This window comes from Saimiri boliviensis, chromosome 11 (genome assembly GCF_048565385.1).
Source record: "Saimiri boliviensis isolate mSaiBol1 chromosome 11, mSaiBol1.pri, whole genome shotgun sequence".
Lineage (NCBI taxonomy): Eukaryota > Metazoa > Chordata > Mammalia > Primates > Cebidae > Saimiri > Saimiri boliviensis.
This window is the reverse complement of record NC_133459.1, coordinates 36,450,734-36,473,087: the sequence shown is the minus strand read 5'-3', so window position 1 is coordinate 36,473,087 and position 22,354 is coordinate 36,450,734. Positions and strand designations below refer to the sequence as shown.

The 22,354-nt window shown below is 54.6% G+C and overlaps 1 protein-coding gene across 4 annotated transcripts in view; it reads left to right on the top strand.

Annotated features, from left to right (window-relative positions):
• The window catches only part of EPHA10 (EPH receptor A10), a 44,325-nt gene extending 27,771 nt beyond the window's left edge, over nucleotides 1-16,554 (top strand). The window contains exons 7-18 of one of the 4 annotated variants that reach the window (XM_039474606.2): nucleotides 1,179-1,350; nucleotides 5,674-5,782; nucleotides 9,480-9,541; nucleotides 9,685-9,810; nucleotides 10,964-11,149; nucleotides 11,630-11,691; nucleotides 11,915-12,118; nucleotides 12,420-12,569; nucleotides 12,830-13,023; nucleotides 13,618-13,773; nucleotides 13,947-14,055; nucleotides 16,429-16,554. In XM_039474606.2, coding sequence (XP_039330540.1) covers nucleotides 1,179-1,350; nucleotides 5,674-5,782; nucleotides 9,480-9,541; nucleotides 9,685-9,810; nucleotides 10,964-11,149; nucleotides 11,630-11,691; nucleotides 11,915-12,118; nucleotides 12,420-12,569; nucleotides 12,830-13,023; nucleotides 13,618-13,773; nucleotides 13,947-14,055; nucleotides 16,429-16,554 — 1,656 coding nt within the window. Of the gene's footprint in view, nucleotides 1-1,178; nucleotides 1,351-5,673; nucleotides 5,783-9,479; nucleotides 9,542-9,684; nucleotides 9,811-10,963; nucleotides 11,150-11,629; nucleotides 11,692-11,914; nucleotides 12,119-12,419; nucleotides 12,570-12,829; nucleotides 13,024-13,617; nucleotides 13,774-13,946 lie in introns of those variants that run through there. The other 3 variants (XM_074380537.1, XM_074380538.1, XM_074380539.1) reach the window with 3 other exon arrangements.
• The last annotated feature ends 5,800 nt before the right edge of the window (nucleotides 16,555-22,354 follow it).

Here is a 22,354-nt window from a genome sequence, read left to right as displayed (position 1 = left end):
TGGGCCTGGGTGCGGTATCTACCAGCCCCTCTCGGGCACCACGGTGCTTCTCCTCTCAACCTCTCTCTACACACCAGTTCAGCCCATGCTGCAGAGGGGCCTGCTCACAGTACTCACCAATGTCATTGCTCCTTCCTCCTCCCTGCCCCTAGCCTGCCCTACCTCCTAGGTCCTAAAGCCTCTGCTTCTCTGTTTTTCAATGGACTGTTGAGCGGCCTAGAAGAGAGATTCTGATTGGCCCAGCTTGGGTCAAAGTCTGCCCCAATTCCTGAATGTTATGGCCAAAGAACTGGAGCCACGAAATATCAGGAGAGGAAACTTCTGGGGCTGTGGATATGGCAGGGGCTCTAATAAGGTGCGGGCAGGGATGAATCGATGGGAGGAGTGTCTCTAGTATGCATCGTCAGGTGTGTTGGGGTGGAGTGGGGGCGTCGTGATGTCGAGAAGTAAGCACAGGCTCTGCAGGGCGTCGGAGGGTGCACCAGCGCTTGCCTTGATGTGAACGTCACCTGAAAAGGAGTTGGAAATGCTGACTCCCAGGGGCTGTTGTGAGGCTCACGGGAAGTCGGGCTGTAACGGATCTCCTGCAGAACTGGCCCCGAGTAGGCGCTCATCAGTGACAGCTCCGACTGGGGCCTTGGGGGAGTCTTTACCCCTCTGAGCTGGGTTTCCTTATCTCTGAAACAAACAAACAAGATAATCCTTTCTGTCCTCTGAGCTATGCAGGACAGCTGTGAAAATCAGATGTCAAGGAAAGGAAAAGCCTTGTGAGCCATTGCGGGCTATCGTGGGTCAAGACTCATTCTCTTACTCTGTCCTCTGAGGCTTCAGGCCTGCCTAGGGCACTGGCCCAGGTCAGCCTGGACTGACAGGCCCTGGTGGCCCCCATCCTATCATTCCCCCGGAAGGAGGATCTGGTGTCTTCTCTAAAATTTCCCTTATGCAGAGGTGGGGCTATTCTCAGCTGCAAGTGCCACAGAGTGTGGGTGGGAGCTTGTGGTGAAGACAGGGGCTAAGGAGCCAAGGAAAAGATCCCTGGGATCCCCCAAGACGATTGGGGTTGGGTTTTCCCACTCAACCCACATGTGCTTCTCCTGCCTCCCTGCTCCTTTCGCCCTTCCTTCTCCTAGAACAGCGGGTCTGGTGCTGGTGGGCTCCACTTCTTGATCTCTTTCCAGGGTCAGAGTGAGCAGGCTTACTCCACGGTGAAGACGGGGGCGCCAGCAGTCACCGTCACCAACCTGAAGCCGGCTACCCGATACGTCTTTCAGATCCGGGCCGCTTCCCCTGGGCCATCCTGGGAGGCCCAGAGCTTTAACCCTAGCATTGAAGTGCAGACCCCGGGGGAGGGTAAGTAGTGTGTGTGAGTGGACAGGGACCTTGACAGAGAGAACCCTGCCTGAGGCTGAGGCAGGGAGACGAATAGATGGGCAGAGTTACCTGGAGTTATCTTCGCAGTTCAGGGAGCCCGCAGAACAGTTTAATTACAGCCTAATTAATTAATGACTTTGGAATCCACTGACTAATGCCTATTCACCAACATGAATTAGATTGGGAGCCTGTCCTGGAGGAGCTCACGGGAGAGGCTACAAGGGTTTCTGAACAGCTGCAACCCATGTCTCGGCTGGATAGAGACTCAGTTTGAATAGAGACCCAAACACAGGACACCGTCCCTCTCCCCACTAAGCCTTAGAGTGTGATGCTGACTTCATCGAAGGTTGACAGACATGAAGGGGTTGCGTTGCAGTGATAAACACAACAAATAAGGATTGCAGCTGGGTGCGGAGGCTCACACCTGTAATCCCAGCACTTTGGGAGGCCGAGGCAGGTGGATCACCTGAGGTCAGGAGTTTGAGACCAGCCTGGCCAACATGGCGAAACACGTCTTTGCTAAAGATACAAAAATTAGCCAGGTGTGGTGATGGGCACCTGTAATCCCAGGTACTTGGGAGGCTGAGGCACAAGAATCATTTAAACTTGGGAGGCAGAGGTTGCAATGAGCCAAGATGGTACCATTGCACTCCAGCCTAGGCGACAGAGTGAGATTCTATGTGGAAAAAAAAAAAAAAAAGAATTACACACCTTAAGTGGGTAAATCACATGGTATGTGAATGATATCTTAATAAAGCTGTTATCAAAACTAAACACAAACTGGACATTGAAGATCCTCAACTGAAAACATCTCTGGCTTCTCCACAATATTGTTCTTTCCTCCCTCCTCCTTTACTTCCCTCCTCTGGTTCCTCTTCTCCCCACCCACTCCCCAGTTCCCTGATGTGTGCAGAGCAGCTCAGCTTGTTGCTTTGCCTGCTGCTAACCCGGCCCTCAGGATCTCACCTCTATCTACCCTGAGCAGCTCATGGAAATGTTTTCCTGAACAAAGGCAGTTCCCCCTAAGAGCCATTCTGGCAGCAGCTGTCAAGATAATAATTTTTTCCAACCTGCTACATGACTCTAATCCAAGATAGGAAGAGCTCTGAGCCCGAAGGGAGGAGAAGATAAAATGTTGAGGGGCTCTGAGTTCTGGGAAGGAAGACCACACTTCTCGCCTGAATGTGGAAAGTGTCAGACCTCGGCCAGGTGCTGGAAAGAGGAGATTACAGCTGGGGAACATTTGAATGTGTACAGATGGGCAGGGAGGCATTTTGGGGAGAGGGAGCCACCTGAACAAAGGGGGCAGGTTTGGCTGGAGTGGGCATGGTGGGGGCAGGAGCTGGGGGCTGTCAGTGGAGAAGGCCTGATAGTCTCCATTTATTGGGTGCCTCTCAGTGTGTAGAGTCTGCTGAGATCCAACCTCCCTTCCTGTGGCCATGGCTATGGTTCTGCCAATCTGCAGAGTGTGGTTTCCCATCAGCCGTGTCTCCAAAGTGAGATTTGTTATTGTTGTTGAGATAGGATCTTACTGTGTCACTCAGGCTGGAGTGCGGTGGCACAATCGTAGTTCACTGCAGCCTCAACTTTCCAGGATCCCCCAAGTAGCTGAGACGACAGGCACTTACCACCATGCCTAGCTAATTTTTTAGTTTTGGGGGGTCTCACTATGTTGCTCAGACTGATTTCAAACTCCTGGGCTCAGGTGATCCACTTGGCCTTCCAGAGTGCTGGTATCACAGATGTGAGCCACCACCCCCGCCTTCCAAACCAGGGTCTTTTTTCTTTTTTAAAAAATAGAGATGGAATCTTGCTATGTTGCCCAGGCTGGTCTCAAACTCCTGGGCTCAAAGCAGTTCTTCTGTCTTGGCTTCCAAAAGTGTTAGGATTATAGGTGTGAGCCACCATGCCCAACCCCAAATCAGGGTCTTGGTGAAGGCTTATGCTTCACCACTGTACTAGCTACCTATTGCTGTGTAACAAGTTGCCCCAACATCTAGCAGGTGAAAACAACAAATATCTACAATCTCATGTTTCCACAGCTCAGTAATATGGGTGCCTCTGAGCTAGGTGCCATGATTCAGGGTCTTTTCCAAGGCTGCCGTCAAGCTCTCCTCGGGGGCTGTGATCATCTCGGGGCTTAGCTGGGGGAGAGTCCGCCTCCCTGCTCAGGGTCTTGCTGGCTGCTGCTGAGGCCTACTGTTTCTTGCCCCGTGGGCCTCTCCTTAGGGCCGCCCACCACAAACACTAGGTTCTTCCAGAGACTGTGAGCCAGGGAGAGGGCACCCAAGACAGAAGCCATTTGTCTTGTTTCCTTGCTATGTTGCCCAGGCTGGTCTCAAACTCCTGGGCTCAAAGCAGTTCTTCTGTCTTGGCTTCCAAAAGTGTTAGGATTACAGGCGTGAGCCACCATGCCCGGCCCCAAATCAGGGTCTTGGTGACCTGATTACATCCCAATACTCTTGCCATATTCTGTTCATCACAAGTGAGTCCAGCCTACACTCCCGAGGAGCGGATACCAGGAGGTAGGAATGCCATCTCAGAGGCTGCCGGCTGCTGCCATCTCTCTGTCACTCCCCATTTCTGTGTCCACATTGATGCTTCATTTCAAACAGCTCTTGGCAACTCTGATCCCCTCTGTCACTGCCCAGACCCTCAGCTCTCTTTATCTCTGGAACGCTGGGCTCTGAAATGCCCTCTTTGACTTTAGAATTTTTGTCCTCTAATTCTCTTCTTTTGTTCCTCCTCACTTGCTCTGTGACATTCAAAAGACAGCTCACTGGGTCCAACTCATCTCCCGGGCTTTTAGTTCCTCTGGGCCCCACATCCATCTCTACCCAGCTCCTGCAGATGATCTCATCAGAAATACTCCCTAACTCTGCCAGCCCTCATTCCCTGGACGTCTTACTGCGCCCAGCTGCTAGTCCCCAGACTTGGACCATTCTCCTCCCCCTGTCCCACGCGGAGCCGGCCTGCAGGGATGTACTTTTCCAATCTCAGTTCAGCCTTCAGGGCCACTTAGTACTCTTCTCATTCCTAACAGTTACTCCAAACCTTCACCTCTCTCAAGCACCTCTTCTCCATCCTCACTCCCACCTCATCAGACACCCTCATTCCTTTTCTTCTTGGACAGGAACTCTCTCCACTGCTCCCTGTCGCCCACAGGAGAAAGTTTATACTCCTTAGCTTAGCACTAAGGCCTCCCAGGTTCTTCTGCCCAGTTCCCGCCATCTTCCCACCCTCCAGCTTCCTATCTGCCACTCTCCGCCTTCAAGCAGTCTGTTTCCCAGCCACATGGGAAGACTTGCCATTTTCAGACCCAGCTTGTGCATCTAAGCACCATCAGAAATCCTTCCAGCCTCCAGGTCCAGTTCCGATGGCACCTTTTTCATGAAAACTTCCTCATTGGCTTTAGGAAGAAATTATTATTGCGCCTCTGCTCAGCTCTGCTCATTTCTGTTTCTTTTTTCATTCTGCAATTAAGATTTTTGTTTCTGCCACACCCATGGGCCCATGCACCCCTCCAGATTTATCACCATCTCCTCAGTGCTAATGCAAACTGGGCATGTAGGTTGGATAAATGGATGGATTGATTGGATGGGTCAATTGGTTAGATCTATGAATACGGCTGAGAGCAAGCGTCCTCTAGGCTGCTCTCTTGGGGAAAAAGTTCAAAGCTGAAGCTTTGGAGTCAGGCAGACAGTTTTGGAGTCATGCTTAAATCTTAGGTTCACCACTTTTTAGCCATGTGACCTTGGGCAGATTATGTAACTTCTCTACCTCGGTTTCCTCAGCTGTAAGATGGAGACAGTAATACCATCCTGGATTATTGTGATGATGAAACAAGATAGTATAGTTAAGGCACATGGCCCAGCGTCTTGAACGGAGTAAGGTGCTGTTACCGTTAGCTCTTTTTATTATTGTTGGTAGAAGGTCTGGATTGAGGACAGGGAGCTCAAAGCAGAGGCCATTCCTCCTGCAGAGCGACTTTGAGTCTCTCTCACTGCCCATCCGAAAGGCATAGAGGGAGGCCTGGCCCTGCCTGTCTGGACTCCTGCTTCCTCTCTGAGCAGGAGCTGGGCTGACCGGGAGGTGTCCTGCCCTGGGAGCAGAGGAAGCTCTTGGGACTCCAGGTGCCGCTGTGGTCAGTGGGACTGCCTTGGCAGCTCTGTGGCTGGGAGGCTCTGCCAAGTGCAGAGGTGCTGTGGGAGTCCTGCTACAGGGTGAGGACAGGAGTCTGCCCTGGGGCTTGCCCAGGAGCCGGGTCCTCTGCCCGACTCAACCTCGTGATTTTCCTCCCAGCTGCCTCAGGGTCCAGGGACCAGAGCCCCGCCGTTGTCGTCACCGTAGTGACCATCTCGGCCCTCCTCGTCCTGGGCTCCGTGATGAGTGTGCTGGCCATTTGGAGGAGGTAGGTGGCTGGCCCAGCCTGGGTGACCCCTGGTGGGTCACGTCCCCATGCACGTTAACATGTGCTCACGGGCATCCCTGTCTGCCCGCTTTGCACACACACAGATCTGCACCCTCGTGCACACTGCTGTGCAGATACAGGTGTGTGTCGTCTGGCCCCTCCCCCCACTCACGGTTCATGCGGCAGCCAGCACTGCAGCTAGCTCAGCCACTCTGGGATGAAGGGGATTTAGCGCCTTAAGTCATTAAATGTCAGAAGGCATCACTGAGGAAGGAATCAAGCTCCGGCTGCTCCAGTGTGATTAGGATTCTCCTGAGACGCTCAGAGGCCCCCAGGCCCTGCCCCCGGGCCTCTTGAGGCCCTTGAACACAGGAAAAAGGGGAAAAGGCAGAAATTGTGTGTATGTATATGTGTGGGAGGAGCAGGACAGAGAGGGCAATTCATAAAGCAGAAACCTCCCACTCCCACCAGAGAGAAGCTTGCAGGAGGGTGAGCAGAGAAAGGGGTTAGGAGGAAGGGGGAAGACGTAGAGCTTGAGTTGGCTTGAGTCTGGTTCAGAGAAGATTCTAGTCCTTTTGCAGGCAGCAGAGGCCTCCTGGCATGAATCCCCTCTTCTCCCCAGGGCCACACTCTGCTGCAGGCAGAGCCATCCTAGATGGGTCCCAGGCTGGGCTGAAGTCAGCAGACTGGAGAGGTTGGAAAGTCTGCATGGGATGGGCTGGAGCGGAGAGGCAGATGAGAGGTGGGTGGGCTGGGGAGCCACATCTCAGTGTCGTGGAACTGCCTGGTGGCTGGAAGGACAGTGGACATTCATTTGGCACTGGCTGTTTGCTCGGCCTTGATTGAGGCACTGAAAGTGACTGAGTGCGAGAGAACACTGTCTCGCTAGTCTGGGAGCCAGCTCGGCCCGGGCCAGGTGAACCAGGAAGGCAGAGCAAGAGTAGAGAGCTCCTTGCTCATGGAGCATGCAGGTCCCTGTGCTGGCTCCGTTGGAAAAGCAGGGATGGACAGGTGCCGCGAGTGCCTCATCCTGGCTTTGCCCTGAGGGGCTCTGAGAGGCAGAAGGAGGAAAGGGAGACAAGGAAGCCATGAGCCCCTCTTTCAAGCAGAGGCTCTGCAGGTCAGGGGCATCCTGGAGACAGGTGCCCTGCAGAGGCGGAGCAAGCCCGGGCAGGATTCCAAATCCCAAATCCAGCGGCGGCACCGAAATGGGGAGTGCAGAGGGGTAGAGAGCAGTTATTCCCCAGCAGGCGTGTCCCGGCCTGGCAGGCTGTTTGCAGCAGCTCTTACGCCACCCTGCTCTGCGCTATGGTCCCTCACCTCCAGTTTCCCTCCTCTCTAGTCCACCCTGGCTTGCCCACTGCTCACTCGGCCATGTGGTCCAGTGGAAGCTTTTCTCCTCTCCTCACCATGTACCCTCTTTCGCTCCTCCATCCATTCAGCCTTCCCCACTTCATCTCCACCCATCTCTCCTGGATGTTGCTCTCATTCCCGAGGATCATCTCTTCTGTTCCTCCTGACCATCCCCCTAGAATGCTTCACATCAATACTTTTTTTTTTTTTTTTAGATAGAGTCTTGCTCTTGTCACCCAGGCTGGAGTGCAGTGACGTGATCTCAGCTCACTGCAGCCTCTGCCTCCCCCATTCAAGTGATTCTTTTGCCTCAGATTCCTGAGTAGCTGGGACTACAAGCCTGTGCCAACATATCCAGCTAATTTTTTTTTTTTTTTTTTGTATTTTTAGTAGAGATGGGGTTTCACCATGTTGTTGGCGAGGCTGGTCTCAAACTCCTGACCTCAGGTGATCCATCACCCTTGGACTCCCAAAGTGCTGGGATTACAGGCGTGAGCCACCATGCCCGACCTCACCTCAGTCCTTAATCCAGTTCCACTCTTGGCCTGCAGACACCCTGTCTTTGCAGCTTGCTCTCTCAGTCACACCTGTCACACCTGGTCTTTAGCCTCGTCACTGGCCCCTAGACTTCTCACCATCCCGCCTGCAAACCTGCCTGCTTCTGCACCTATCCTCACCCCCTTTTCTCTAGAGGAGGTGATCCTCCCAGCCAGGATCAGTCCTTCCACCGATGACTGAACCCCACCCTTTTGGCATCTTGGGAACCCACATAACAGGGGACATGTGTGGAGCCTTGGTGAGCTGTCTGACAGCCTGCTGTCTGGCAGGCCTAGCTTTATTCTGATTTTATTAAAGAGAAAACGGAGCCACCCAGTCGCACAACTACCGAGTGGAGGAGCTGGGAAGTAGGTCCGTGTGGTCAGGTTCCCAGCCCAGGCTGTCAACACCCTTTGGCGGCCACCTCCCCCTGTGTGACAGCCTTGCTCCTCCTTCCCATCTGCATCTACACACCATCGTCTCTCCCGTGAAAACTTTGGAGACTCCTCCCTTGGTCTCTCCTCCTTGTACCTTTGTGTGATTTCTCTCACCACCTGCTCTGCTTTCTCTGTCCTTGATCCCTGTGATACTGCAGTATCGCCTGCAGAGCGCCCCCAGTTACCCCGCTCTCTCCTGTTCCTCTGGCGGTTCTTTTGTACTGTCCTCCTGCTTCCTTCCTCTAGCCTGCATGTTGGGGTTTCTCAGACTTGTTCCCAGTCCCTCCTCTCGGACTCCATCCTCTCCCTGGGCCAGGCTCGTGGCTCCTGATTTGTGTCTGCAGAGCAGGCCTCTCTTCCAAGCTCCGGACACACACACGTTGAACTCCCTTCTTATCTTTCCTGCTTATTCCCCAGGCCCACAAACTCAGATGTCTAAATGTGAACTTTCTGTCTCCTTGTCCCAGTAAATGGCACCGCCATAAGCTCCATGGGCAACTTGTCCCTCTTCCTTTCTGCTATCCGGCCGCCTCTCAGTCCTGTGGTCCCTGTCACCTTCCTGTCACTGGAGTCCCCTGCCTCTCTCCATGCCCATGTTGACCCCATGGCAGAACCACTGCCAGCTCATCCCCTGTGGTGCCACCAGCGGCAGCTTCCACCCTGCAACTGGAGCTCTTTCTAAAGTATAAATCAAATCACTGCACTCCTCTGCTTAAACCCCACAGGGGCTCTCCTCTGCTCCCAGAATAAAAGCCGAAGTCTTTATCTGGGCCAGTGAGGCCCCGCCCCTGGGGGAGCCCAAGTGCCAGCCTGTGGCTTTGTTGACTGTGATGCAGTCCTTTGGCCCTTGGCTGCCTCTGTCTCGGGAAGCCATCCACAGTGACCTCGAATCAGGTCAGGCCTGTCTGTCCCATGTCCCCACAGTACACCGCCCTTCTCCTTTGCCGGCACTGGTGAGTGGGCTTATGGCTAACTCTCCGTGTTTGTTTTCCTGATCAGACCAGAAGCTGCCCCGAGTGCTGGGTCTGCTTGCGTTATTCACACTTTCACAGAACCGCAGGCAGGGGCAGCTGGGGCCTGCAGTCAGGCTGTGGATTGGGTGCCTCTGGAGCTGCAATCATTTTCACTGTGTGCAAGTAGCTGGGAAGGGTGGCAGTGGTGAAGGTTTGGTCTAGGGCTACAGTTGTATCTGTGCTATGGGGAGGTAGTCAAACCACAGAGAAGCTTTTCAATCAGCTGGATGAGAAGGTACCTCCCCCAGGGCACAGACCTTGTCTTTTGAAGGGACAAAGAGGTGTTGCCTTCAATGCTCTGCAGTGGGAAGGGCTGGGGCAGCCTGGCTGAAAGAATGACCCTGAACTTCCTGCCAGGCCCTGCAGCTATGGCAAAGGAGGAGGGGATGCCCATGATGAAGAGGAGCTGTATTTCCATTGTGAGTTGGCTGGGCCTGGCTGGGAGGGTTGGGCTCCACCCTGCCCCACTCCTCTGCCCTCGGCCTAGCTCCACTGCATGAGCCCCTGTGTCCGCCCCAGCGATGGAGGCCCCTTTCCCCAGGCTCATCTCTTTCTCTCCCAGTCAAAGTCCCTACACGTCGCACATTCCTGGACCCCCAGAGCTGTGGGGACCCGCTGCAGGCTGTGCATCTGTTCGCCAAGGAGCTGGATGTGAAAAGCGTCACACTGGAGAGGAGCCTTGGAGCAGGCAAGCTGGGTGCCCAGGAAGCCTTGTCCCCATGTGGAAGCCCCACCTACTCCACAGGCCATGCCCCTACTCTGTCCACACCTCTATCCTGAAGCCCACCTCCACCCAAGTCCCTGCCTGGAAACGCTGCCTCCACACCAAGCCCACACCAAGCCCACCCTCCACCCAGAAAGTCCCTGCCTTGGCTGATTACAGGGAAGAGGGTGGCAGAGGGTCTGTGACCCTCTCCCGGTCCTCAAGGTCCCTCCATGACCTCTGCACACTGCCACTGGCAGTTTAGTCCCAGGCATTCATGTGGCGGGGGGGAAGGGCCTTTGCAAGCCTGGGGGCCAGGCATACCTGAGTTCTAGGCCTGGCCCTTCCACTGACCTCCTCATGATCAAGGGCATGTCCCTCTTTTGCTCAGAGCCTCAGTTTCTCATCTGTGACATGGGCATGATATCTGCCTCCTGGGGGCTGTTGTGGGGACCTCCCAGTACTCCCCACAGGGGCTGGCTGTTGATGCTTACCCTCTAAGGGCCAGACTCCTGCCAGCCTTTCTTCCTGACTGCAAATCTTCAACCCCTGTGCTCAGAGACGGCAGCTGCTTTCGCGGGGAACCTGACATTATTCCCTGACACTGTCTCCAGACCCGCTGGACAGAAGCTGGAAAGGGGCAGGGTGGCAGAATACAGGTCATTGCCATCTGTCCTGGGTCACATGGGGTTTGATGGCTGTTGGCACACTGGCATGCGCCACATCCCTTCTTCAAGTCTTAGAAACCTCCCCCCACTGAGGAAGGCAGGGAGGAATCCTCATTTCACAGAGGAGACTGAGGCCAAGGGAGGGGAAGAGATGGAATTCCAGGTCACACTGCTACTCTGTTTACCAGGACTTAAATTGGAAAGAGTCCATTATCTGGAGTCACTAGTCACTTTCTTTCTTTCCTTTTTTTTTTCTTTTTTGTTTGAGACCGAGTCTCGCTCTGTTGCCCGGTCTAAAGTGCAGTGGCACAATCTCAGCTCACTGCAACCTCCACCTCCTGGGTTCAAGTGATTTTCCTGCCTCAGCTTCCCAAGTAGCTGGGATTACAGGCATGCGTCACCACGCCTGGTTAATTTACGTGTGTTGCTGTGTTGGCCAGGCTAGTCAGAGTCATGCTGTTTTCCCACAGGACGGTTTGGGGAGCTGTGCTGTGGCTGCCTGCAGCTCCCCGGCCGCCAGGAGCTGCCCGTAGCCGTTCACACACTGAGGGACAGTGCCTCCGACTCACAGAGGCTCGGCTTCCTGGCCGAGGCCCTCACGCTGGGTCAGTTTGACCATAGCCACATCGTGCGGCTGGAGGGTGTTGTCACCCGAGGTAGGGCCCGGTGCCCCCCTTCCTGCTGCCCCGGGTATGGGGGGTGGAAATGATGGGGTGGGAGTTGGGGTGCCCCTGCCCCTCCAGGTCCTTCCCTCAGCCATGGGAGGGAACTTCAGCTAGCGGCTTCAGCTTTCACTGACTCAGGGTGGCCCTTCTCCTGGAGTGGCCACTCTGGCTCAGAGTGACCTTTCTGGCCTGTGATACTCTAGGGGGTGGGTCCCTTTGCCCTTGAGTGAGCTTCCTTAGCAAGCTTGTTGCAGCTCCTGACCTTGACCTTTCTCCCCCTACAGATGTCTCCTCTTTTGTTCCTTGGCTTAGGGGGCCCTGGGCAGGGCAGGAGGGTGCTGAGGTTAGGAAGCTTGGTGCTGGTTCTGGCTCTCGAGGCCCAGTCCGGGGCCCCGGTGGGGAAACTTGTGTGTGTGCGGGGTGGAGGGTGAGCAGGCAACTTAGCGTGTGTGTTCTCATCCCTGGGCACAGGAAGCACCTTGATGATTGTCACCGAGTACATGAGCCATGGGGCCCTGGATGGCTTCCTCAGGGTGAGTGGCCCTGGGGCTGCCGATGACCACTTTATTCTGTAAAGCAGGCAGGGGTCCTCCACTTTTCTCTTTGGTAGGGCTTGGGATTGGCATCATCCCCACTGGCTGGGCTGACCTGTGGTCACAGGATAAAGCACAGTGAGAGCTAGGTGACCACTGTGGCGTCACCCAACACTGGGGGATCCAAGCCCACAGCCCTGGCCTCTGTCTCCTCCCTCTGCAGCGGCACGAGGGACAGCTGATGGCTGGGCAGCTGATGGGGTTGCTGCCTGGGCTGGCATCAGCCATGAAGTATCTGTCAGAGATGGGCTACGTTCACCGGGGCCTGGCGGCTCGCCGTGTGCTGGTCAGCAGCGACCTTGTCTGCAAGATCTCTGGCTTTGGGCGAGGCCCCCGGGACCGAGCAGAGGCTGTCTACACCACCATGGTGAGGGCATCCTCCCCCAGCCGAGCCTGCTTGCACCGCCTGTTTCCCACCAAGCTGCCCTGGAGCCCCTAGCTCCCCACTTCCATTCCCTTCCCTGCCCCTCCACCTAGTCGGTCTTGGAATAAATGTCAGAGTGTACCCTGCCTTGAAATCAGTGTGTCTGCCTTTCCCAGACGTGAGGCTGGGGTTAGGGGGGTTGCCTGGGAGGATGACGTGCAGGGCTGGATCTGGGGCTCGGCGTGGTGGGGAAACCTGCGTGTGACCCGGTTCCTCCTTGCCCCTGACCTGCCCGCCCCTACAGAGTGGCCGGAGCCCGGCGCTGTGGGCCGCCCCTGAGACACTTGAGTTTGGTCACTTCAGCTCTGCCAGTGACGTGTGGAGCTTCGGCATCGTCATGTGGGAGGTGATGGCCTTTGGGGAGCGGCCTTACTGGGACATGTCTGGCCAAGACGTGAGTAATCTGTGGCTCCAGCTCCAGGCCTTCCGCCCTTCTCACCTCGGGCTCCAGCTCCCTGACCTCTGCCCATTGACCCTCAGCCTTCCTGCCCCAGGCCCCTCGTCTCTGTCTGCTTGTGTCTGGTTCTGCCTGACCACTGCCCGAGTCCTCCTTGCAACGTGTGTGTGTGTGTGTGTGTGTGTGTGTGTGTGTGTGTGCATGGTGTGCTGGGGGATCCCAGAGCCTCCTCTCTGCTCTCCACCCCCATGGTCCAGGTGATCAAGGCTGTGGAGGATGGCTTTCGGCTGCCACCCCCCAGGAACTGTCCCACTCTGCTGCACCGACTAATGCTTGACTGCTGGCAGAAGGACCCAGGTGAGCGGCCCAGGTTCTCCCAGATCCACAGCATCCTGAGCAAGACGGTGCAGGACCCAGAGCCCCCTAAGTGTGCCCCAACCACCTGTCCCAGGTATGTTCCCATGGGGGACCCCCAGCCTCTCATCTGCCCATGGAGGGCCTCCCTGCATGTCGCAAGTGCAGACCCCCCACCTCCACCCACCCCCTCCCTGTCCCGGAGTGATTGCTCACCCCATTGCCCCAGAGGGCTGTAGCCTCCCACCTGCCCAGGCCCACCTCACTGCACATCTGTCCTGGTCACTTCTGCTTCTCCTGGATTTTGCCCACATCCCTGGGTGCAATGGCTTCTGACTGGAGAGACAGACTTGGTAATAGCCCTAACATATCTGCAGTTCCAATGAATCAAATATGTGAAATTAATATTCATTGTTCCAAATACGAGCCACCAACCAGTCCTAGGAATGTCCTACCCCAGATTGTTTCAGATACTCCCATACCTTTAGCTGGCTCTGCCTCCACCTGCCTGAAGAGCCTGAAGCCCTTGCCTCTGCAGGAATGCACAGCGCCCCTGTGAGCCGGGGTCAGCCCTGGGGCCCAGTTACCCTCCTCTTCTCCTGTCCACCCTCAGCTGGCCTCTCCTCGGGAGGCCACCAGGTCTGGGCCCAGATCCCAGCTGTCGGTTGAGCACAGCTCCTCTGACCCGCAGGCCTCCCACCCCACTAGCGGACCGTGCCTTCTCCACCTTCCCCTCCTTTGGCTCTGTGGGTGCGTGGCTGGAGGCCCTGGACCTGTGCCGCTACAAGGACAGCTTTGCGGCTGCTGGCTACGGGAGCCTGGAGGCCGTGGCCGAGATGACCGCCCAGTGAGTCCAAGGCACCAAGGTCAAGGCTAGGGCTGGGGGATTCCAGGGACCCTGCCCCTGCCTATCTTGGGGAGCCCTGACTTGTCCAGAAAAGGGGAGGGAGAGTGGAGGGCCTTCGTGGGAGGAACAACAGTTGGGGTCAAGCCAGCCGGTGTGACCAGCCTTTGTTTCAGGGACCTGGTGAGCCTGGGCATCTCTTCGGCTGAACATCAAGAGGCCCTCCTTAGCGGGATCGGTGCCCTGCAGGCACGAGTGCTCCAGCTGCAGGGCCAGGGGGTACAGGTGTGAGTGGCCCTCCTTCTTTCAAGGCAGGACTCCAGTGGGGGTCCAGACCCCCAGCCCTGCCCAAGGACCGTGGCAAGCTGCGCTCCAGCAGCGGGAGGGAGCACCGTCTTCCTTGCTTGGGCCCAGATCTGGTGTGGGGCCGCAGCTTCCCCACTTTCACTGCTTGCTCCTCCCATTTCCACCAGTCTGAACATCTTGGCCAACTCAGTGTCCCTGAAAAGAGGTTCAGATCTCTAGGGAGGACCCCTGAGATAACAGCAGGAGGAAATTCAGGGTCTCAGAGAAGAGCTGGGGCAGGGATGGGAGGGAAGACATTGGGTTGAGATTGCCTGGCCCATGCCCAACTGCCATGTGTACCTACTAGAGGCTGAGACCTACCCCGGGGGTGCTCCCTTTTCCCACAGACCCAGTGACCAGTCAGACAGCATGGGTCCTGGGGTGCTCTTGTTCCACCTGGCAGTGACCGCAGCTGCCTGGTGGCTCAGGTGTCAGGGGCAGGGCCCGAGTCGCCTCATTCTCAGCTCCCTGTGCCTTGGCGGGGCTGACTGGATGCTGGCCAAGGCCCAGGCAGGCAAAGGTGGTGCTGAGCTCAGGGGCTGACGCCCAAGAGCCCTAGACTCAGGAGCTGGGGTTTCTGTGTCCGCCTGCCTTGGGCTGACAGTTCGGATGAGGCCAAGAGTCCTGGCCAGGCCGGACGGCAAAGGCTCTGGTGCTCCCTGAGGCCCCAAGAGGCCCTCGTGTGCATTCTTTTTATGAACTCAGTGGCCAGGACATTTGGGAAAAGCATGAAGGCCCATCTCCCCAGGGACCAAAGAGCTTTTCTCTCCAGCCTTGAGGAGGGTGAAAAGGAGACTCAGAGATGGGTCCTCTCTCTTATACAGGCTGGTCTAACCCCCAGATGGGGGAAACTGAAGCCAAGTGAGGAATCAGGGTCAGAGCTGGGGTCAGAACCCAACCCAGGGACGAGGCTGGCTCTGGAGAGAGAGTCCTTTGTCCTGCCCTATGGCACCACTACTTCCCTGTATAGCCCGTGGGGACTCTGGAGGCGACCCCCCTCCAGCCAGCTCCATGACTTGGGCACTAAACAGCCTTCCATGGAGCCCGCCCCTCCCCGCTCTGACTTCTGTGGAGCCCTGGCAGAAGTGGTTGTGCTGAGCCCACTGCGGAGTTTCTTATCCGCAAGGGCCCCTGAGAATGATGGGGGTCAGGGTGCCAGAGCTTTTGTACGATGGCAGGAAGGCAGCTGGATCTCGGTGGGGCTACAGGGGCTGAGTTTGTCCAGGCCACCCCTGACACTTGTCTGCTCTGCTTGGCGGTGTGTGGGTGGGGTGGGATGGGGCAGAAAGGAGACAGGAGTAGAGGAAGGTGAAAGAGACACACAGCCTGCCCTTGCAGGGGTTCAGGCTAGCCCAGGAGAAGAGCTCAGGTACCGAGAAGTCATTCCAGAGCACCATCCACCAGTGCTCAGGGTCCCCAGCAGCCATCTGGGTCAGTGGGTGTGTAGGCTGGAGGGGAGATGCCCACTCTCCATGTGTGAAGTTGAGATTAAGTTGAACAGGGCCTTGCAGGTGAGAGAGGGGGTGGGTGGAGTGTTCGGCAGGCAAGATGGCAGGCCTCAGACAAGATGAGTCCAGGCAGAGAGGCTAGCATGAGAAAGAGCCCAGAGGCGGGAAGGTGCAGTGCATCTTTGCAGAGCACCTCGAGGTGGGGGACATGACTCACAGCGGTGCCTTTGGCCTCACCCTGCCAGCAGCAGCTCCCCACCCCTTGGAATCTCCCCCAGCCCCCTGCCTCCCCGTCTCCTGAGCACCCGCCCCAGCTCGGTGACTTTGGGAGTACTGAGGAGACCAAGATGTTGCTACCACCTTTGTCAGGGTTGGGGGAGCCCCCGGCTAGGTGCTCTCCAGGATCCGCCTTCCCCACCCCACCCCTCCTGGGAAACCCGGACCAGCATCCAGGGGATGTGGGGATGAGCATCCCTTCTTGGGTGGATGGAGCCTCATCCCCATCTCCAGCCACATCAGTCATTCTCTGCAGGGCAGTCTCCTCTGCCTACCCCAGCTGTTCCTGCAGTAGGGCCCCTGGCTATGTTGGCAAGACTTCGGTGTCCAGGGTAGATCTCCCCTCCACTGAGGAGTGAGGTCCCAGAATCCCGATGGGTCCCAGGCCTTGGTCCTGCACAGGTGTGGTGTGGGCAGTGGCTCTCTGGGAGCCCTCTACAGATCTATTTTTATATGGAAATTGTTCACTGGACAGAGGTAGCCTGCAAGCCCCCATTACCCTGGTCTGAGCTCACCCAGGGAGAGAAGGGGACAGTTGGAGGGGGTTCCTCCTGGAGATGTTTTTATATTTCTTGGGTTCTCTATGCAGGATAATAAAAACTTGTCTGTGATGCAGTGCCTCTTTGAGTGGCAGTTGCTTGATCATCGTATAGCTGGTATGGAAGGGTCTCTGCCCCCTTCCTCTGGGACGGGGTTGTCCAGAGTGTGCGTCTGAGATCTCTCTGCATAGAGTTGAGTCCAACACTGCTCCTGCTGTGAAAGACATCCCAGGATCCATGACAGGATGGTGTGACCCAGGGTACCGAGGGCAACAGGGTGCCCTGGGTATGTAGAGAAGTCTGTCACCCAGTCTCAGGACCAGTAGACCAAGGGAGGTGTCCCAGACACAGTGGAGCCCTTCGCTGGGACAGATGTACTGGGGAGGGCAGAGACCAGGAAAGGATGCCCAGTGCCCAGTTTTGGATAGGTATTGTTTGAGATGCCTGCAGGATATGCGGCAGAGATGTCCAGAGGCAGGGGGATATCTGCTCCGAACCTTGGATCACATATGTGAGTTAGAGACAGAGCTTTGGAGTCGTCAGCATTCAGATGGGGGTGGAAGCCTCAGGGAGAAGGAGGCCCCCTGGCCAGCATGTGCAGGAGTGGGGAGACACCAGTGTTGGCAGGCACCTGGATGAAGGGGGGCAGTGGGAGAGGCCAACAGGAGCTGTGCCATTGCTGCTGGAGAGCAAGTTTTGGTGTTACTTACAGGGGAAATGGCTGGGTGCAGTGGCTCACGCCTGTAATCTCAGAACTTTGGGAGGCCGAGGTGCATAGATCGCTTAAGGCCAGGAGGTCGGGACCCGCTTGGCCAACATGGCGAAACCCCCTCTCTACAAAAAAATGCAAAAATTAACTGAATGTGGTGGTGGGTACTTGTAATCCCAGCTACTCAGAAGGCTAAGACGGGAGTATCGCTTGAACCCAGGAGGCGGAGGTTGCAGTGAGCGGAGATTGCGTCACTACACTCCAGCCTGGGTGACAGCAGAAAAACAAAGAAGAGGTGAGAGAGGAGGGAGGAGTGGCTGTCTGCAGGCGCTGGGATGTTCTCGGTGAGTGTGTTCGTTTGCTTGGGCTACTGTAACACAGCACCTCCAACTGGGTGGCTTAGCCAACGGGGAGTTGCCATCCCATAGCTCTGGAGGCCAGAAGTCCAAGATGTGGGCAAGGTTGTTTCCTTCTGAGAGCTGCAAGGGAAGCAACCGCTCTGAGCCTCTCTCTCGGCTTGCCTATGGCCATCTTCTTACTCTGTCTCTTCTCATATTCTTCCCTCTATAAGTCCAAATTTCCCCTTTATATGGATGCCAGTCATATTAAAGTGGTCCATGCTGGCCCGCCCTAACAGCCTTATTTTAACTTAATCACCCCTCTAAAGGGCTTGTCTCCAAATACAGTCACCTTCTGAGTTACTGGGCGTTAGGACTTCCACATAGAGGGCTGGTGGGAGCACAATTCAACCCATAAAGGTGACCTTCATTGTCAGGCGGAAGCCAGATGAGAGGACTGGGGAGTGGACTTTGGGAATCTCTGAGGAGTCCAGCGAAGGGAGGAAGAGTGGGCTGAGACCAGGAGCCAAAGGGTGCAGGGGCAAGGCCTGAGTGCCCATGCATGTGCACATATATGTACTCGTGGACACACGTGCACGCACACACTTGGACCACATGAGTCCTGCATGTCTCAGTTGGCTTGCTAGTGCTTCTCCGCTCCCTGCCCCGGGTCGTTCACGTTCTTAAGGCTGGAGAAGGCGTCTTCCTCATCTACATAGTTCAGGACATGGGAAGTGCTCAGTGCAAGGGATTGGTTGGTGAGGGTGGTGATAAGTAATACCCCTTCCCCCACTGCCTGTGCTCAGAGCCAGTTAAGTACTAATTCCTTGGGACAGACAGAGAGCAAAATACCAGCTCTCTGATAAGGCTAACTAGAGAATGTTGCTTACCAAGTTTCTTTGAATCTAAGATGCCATTGAGTATGAGATGTCCTACCAAGAAAGAAACATCACAGCCAACTGGAAGATGCATCCCAATCTCAGAGATGTTAACATGTACATCTTTAATTAATAAGATGCTGTGCATCAGGGACAAAGTGTGTTTCCCATCATTCCCCTGAACTAGACCCACCCAGTGCCAGGCTGAGCTGTGTGGGGCAGGCACCTGCTGCAGGGGCAGCACCGCCCCCTTGGCTCCTGCATGATGGGAGCAGAGCAGGGTGCACCTTACTTGTGGGCAAGCAGACCTGCAGGAGAAGCCAGATGGCCCTGAGGCTAGCAGGTTGTTCCTTCTGTCCCTCAATTCCACTTAAGAAGTCACTCCCGGTGGGGAGGAATGAATGAGGAGTGGGTTAGATGTTAGCAGCATTGCTCTGCCAAAGTCAGCCGCAGAAGAGGCAGCCAGGAAATGCAGGACTCCAGCATTACCCCAGTGCCTGGCACACAGAGCACAGGAAGTGCTCACTTGTTATTAGCATTACTATTAGATCGTCATCATCATTATCACCTAGCTGGCGAGAGGTACCAGGCAGACGTACAACATGTGGTCAGGAATGGACCTTCTCCAGGCAGGGGGCCTGCTGATCTGGCTTGACAAGGAATTTGCCCATTCACTGCACATGGACTAGGCACCTGCCAGATGGCTGGCTCGGGCCATGTCAGGCCCCATTGTGCAATGGGAAAGTCAGTTAAGTAAAAAGTATCCAAGCCATGGCAATAGGGATGAATCCTAGGTGTTTTGGGGACTAGGGGAGAGCACTACCTGACCTAGTCCCCAAGGAGGTGTGAGTGGGCTCCCAGGCGAAAGTGGGTATTGTGTTCGCTGCCTTTGGGAGCCAATGCCTGTGCTCTGGGCCTTAGAGGAAGGCATCTCAGTTCCTAACATTACCTCCACCCCATGGCTCAGGATGTGAGTAGAGCTCACACCGCCCTGCACTGCACCCCTCCCTTTAAATCTTTTTGTACCCTTTGCATTGAAATGGAACTGTCTGCCAGTATCTTGGAAAAACCCTGCTATTCTCAGGACATTTCCCACCTGAGTTTATTGGTGGAGCCCCTGGGGTCTTGGGGCAACAGAGGTCAGAAGTTGTTTTGGTTCATGAATGACCTCACGTTGCTTATCAGCATCTTGGGAGCAGATAATGGGTATCTCAAGCCTAGCTCCAAGGAATATGTTTTGATTAAGACTGATTGTATAAGTGTAAGAAGAAAATGAAAATATCAAAACCAAACTTGTTTCCCCATTGCAACACCTTCCCTTGGCTTTCATTTAGGGTTCTCCTCAGCCCCTTTTCCTTCCTCCACCCCACAGCACTTTTTTTTTTTTTTTTTGAGTGCAGTGGTGCGGCTCACTACAACCTCCAACTCCTGGGTTCAAGTGATTCTCCTGCCTCAGCCTCCCGAGTAGCTGGGACTACAGGTTCTCGCCACCATACCTAGCTCATTTTTGTATTTGGTAGAAACAGGGTTTCACCATGTTGGCCAGGGTAGTCTCAATCTCTTGACCTTGTGATCTACCCACCTTGGCCTCCTACAGGCATGAGCCACAGAATCGGCCTTTTTTTTTTTTTTTGAGACAGCCTTGCTGTTGCCCAGGCTGGAGTGCAATGGCATGATCTTGGCTCACTGTGACCTCCTCCTCCTGGGTTCAAGCGATTTTTTTGACTCAGTGAGTAGCTGGAATTATAGGCTTGTGCCACCACACCTGGTTAATTTTTGTATTTTTAGTAGAGACGGTTTTGTCATGTTGGCCAGGCTGGTCCTGGACCCTTGACCTCAGGTGATCCGCCCACCTCAGCCTCCCAAAGTGCTAGGATTACAGATATGAGCCACCGCGCCCGGCCAGCACTCCTTCTTGACCTTCAGCTGGGCCCTTATAAAAAGTCAAGGGGAGGAGGTTTGCCAGGGTAACCTTGGCATTCAATTGGAAGAGTGTATCCTTGAAGATTGTCACCTGTCTCCATCCTGATGGTTCTTAGCGTATTGTAACATGGGCGTGTTTGTGGGTACCGAAAATTTGCAGACGGAGCTGAGCTCTTCCTGGTATCTTGGTGCCAAGGGTATGTTTGTCCTCCACCATATCCACCACCCAAGGATCAGAAAAGATAAACCAGGCAGATCCTAATATCAACTAAGGGAAGGATGATGGCAAAGCATAGAAGGTGAGAAGCACAGGTTACAGCTGGCAGGGAGGGGACAGAGGGGCCTCGTTGGACAGATGGGGTGATGCAGGAAGGCATGATATGGGACTGAGGAAATGTCTAATTCTGGAAAGGGAGATGGCACCTTAGGCAAAGCAGATTGGATTCCAGACTCCCCTTTAGTGGGGAGCCCAGTGCAGCCCCCAATTCTGATGGAATCCTCTCTCAAGCATGTGTCTCAGTCCTTCCATTTCTGAAGCCACAGGAATTATCTACTATGAAAGTTTTGAGCATGTATGTCATGCTGAACGTTAGGTATGGGTCAACAGCTATGATACTGTGTAAAATTAGAAAACGGACCCACCAGAGCATGTACACAGGTGGACACTGAGACATGGTTTGTTTTTCAGAGGTGCGGGGCTAACTCGTGGAGCTAAGCCCTGCATTGGTATATGAGCTTATTATCGTGGGTGGGGCCGGGGATACTAATTTATCCGGGTAAAAGGCATGTCTGATGCTTTGGAGAAATGTTTAGGTGATGTCCTGCCATACACACACATGAGCTAACTCTTCATATGAGTAATGTAATCTAACCCTTTCAAGATAATACATTTGTAATCCTCACAACAGGAAGCCCCAAGTAGAGCTTTTGGAAATAACAGGGGCCCTATAAGACAAAGAATGAACCTGCTGTTTACTGGACCTCTAGGTTTCCTTGAAACTGCCCCAGGGGCCTTGGGGAAAGACTCCAGGCCTCCATCCTCCCTTCAACCTGGGGCAGCCCTACTTTTCTATGCTTTCTCTCCACAGCAGACAGTGCAAACTAAATTGCCTACAGAGATGAGGCAGGTAACATCAAGGGAAGAAGTAATCTCATTAGGATTGCTTTGAACCGGAAGAGGATTCTCCGTGGGCCCAGGAAAGCTGCTACTGAGCTCCAGCTGACTGTTGGCCTGGGCTGTCAGATCTTATTTTAGGAGGCTAGCAATCTTTGTGTAATCACCCCATATTTAAATGGTTAGCCGCTAATTTGGAAACAACAACAAAAAACAAAACAAAACAAACCCAACCCAATGAGTGTGAAAGCACGTCTGGGCCTGGCAGTAAGATTTACATTGTCTTTGTTCCAGTCCTGTAACATAGTTCAGCCTGTACTTAAAAATCCTTGGATGGTGGGAACATAAGTTCTGCAAAATATATCAGCAAGAGATATGAAATGATAAGAAAAATTTTTTTTTGGAAAAAAATCCTGGAATGGGGCCGGGTGCAGTGGCTCATACCTATAATCCCAGCACTTTGGGAGGCTGAGGTGGGTGAATCTCCTGAGGTCAGGAGTTGGAGACCAGCCTGTCCAACATGGTGAAACCCCGTCTCTACTAAAAATACAAAAATTAGCTAGGTGTGGTAGCGTGCGCCTGTAATCCCAGCTACTCAGGAGGCTGAGACAGAATTGCTTGAACCTGAGAGGCAAGGGTTGCAGTGAGCCAAGATCGTACCATTGCACTCCAGCCTGGGCAACAAGAGCAAAACTCAGTCTCAAAAAAAAAAAAAAAAAAAAAAAAAAAAATCCTGGGATGGGGACCTTTTTACTTTCCAAGCCAGCCCCTTATATGAAATGACGAACTGCCATGTCTCAGTCCCAGGCATTAATTAGGCACCTGCTGCATAACATGTATTTCCTACAAGGTGATTTAGGCCGTGGTGCAGATGGAGTGAAATGGGAGGAACCTGGTTCTGGGTAAGATGTGTTGGATCCTAAGTATTTCCTTGGTGTCAGGCTCTTCAGGCCTGATGACGTGTAGTCTGGGTTACTTACCTGCACTGAGTAACCCTTCTTCCAAATGCTGTCA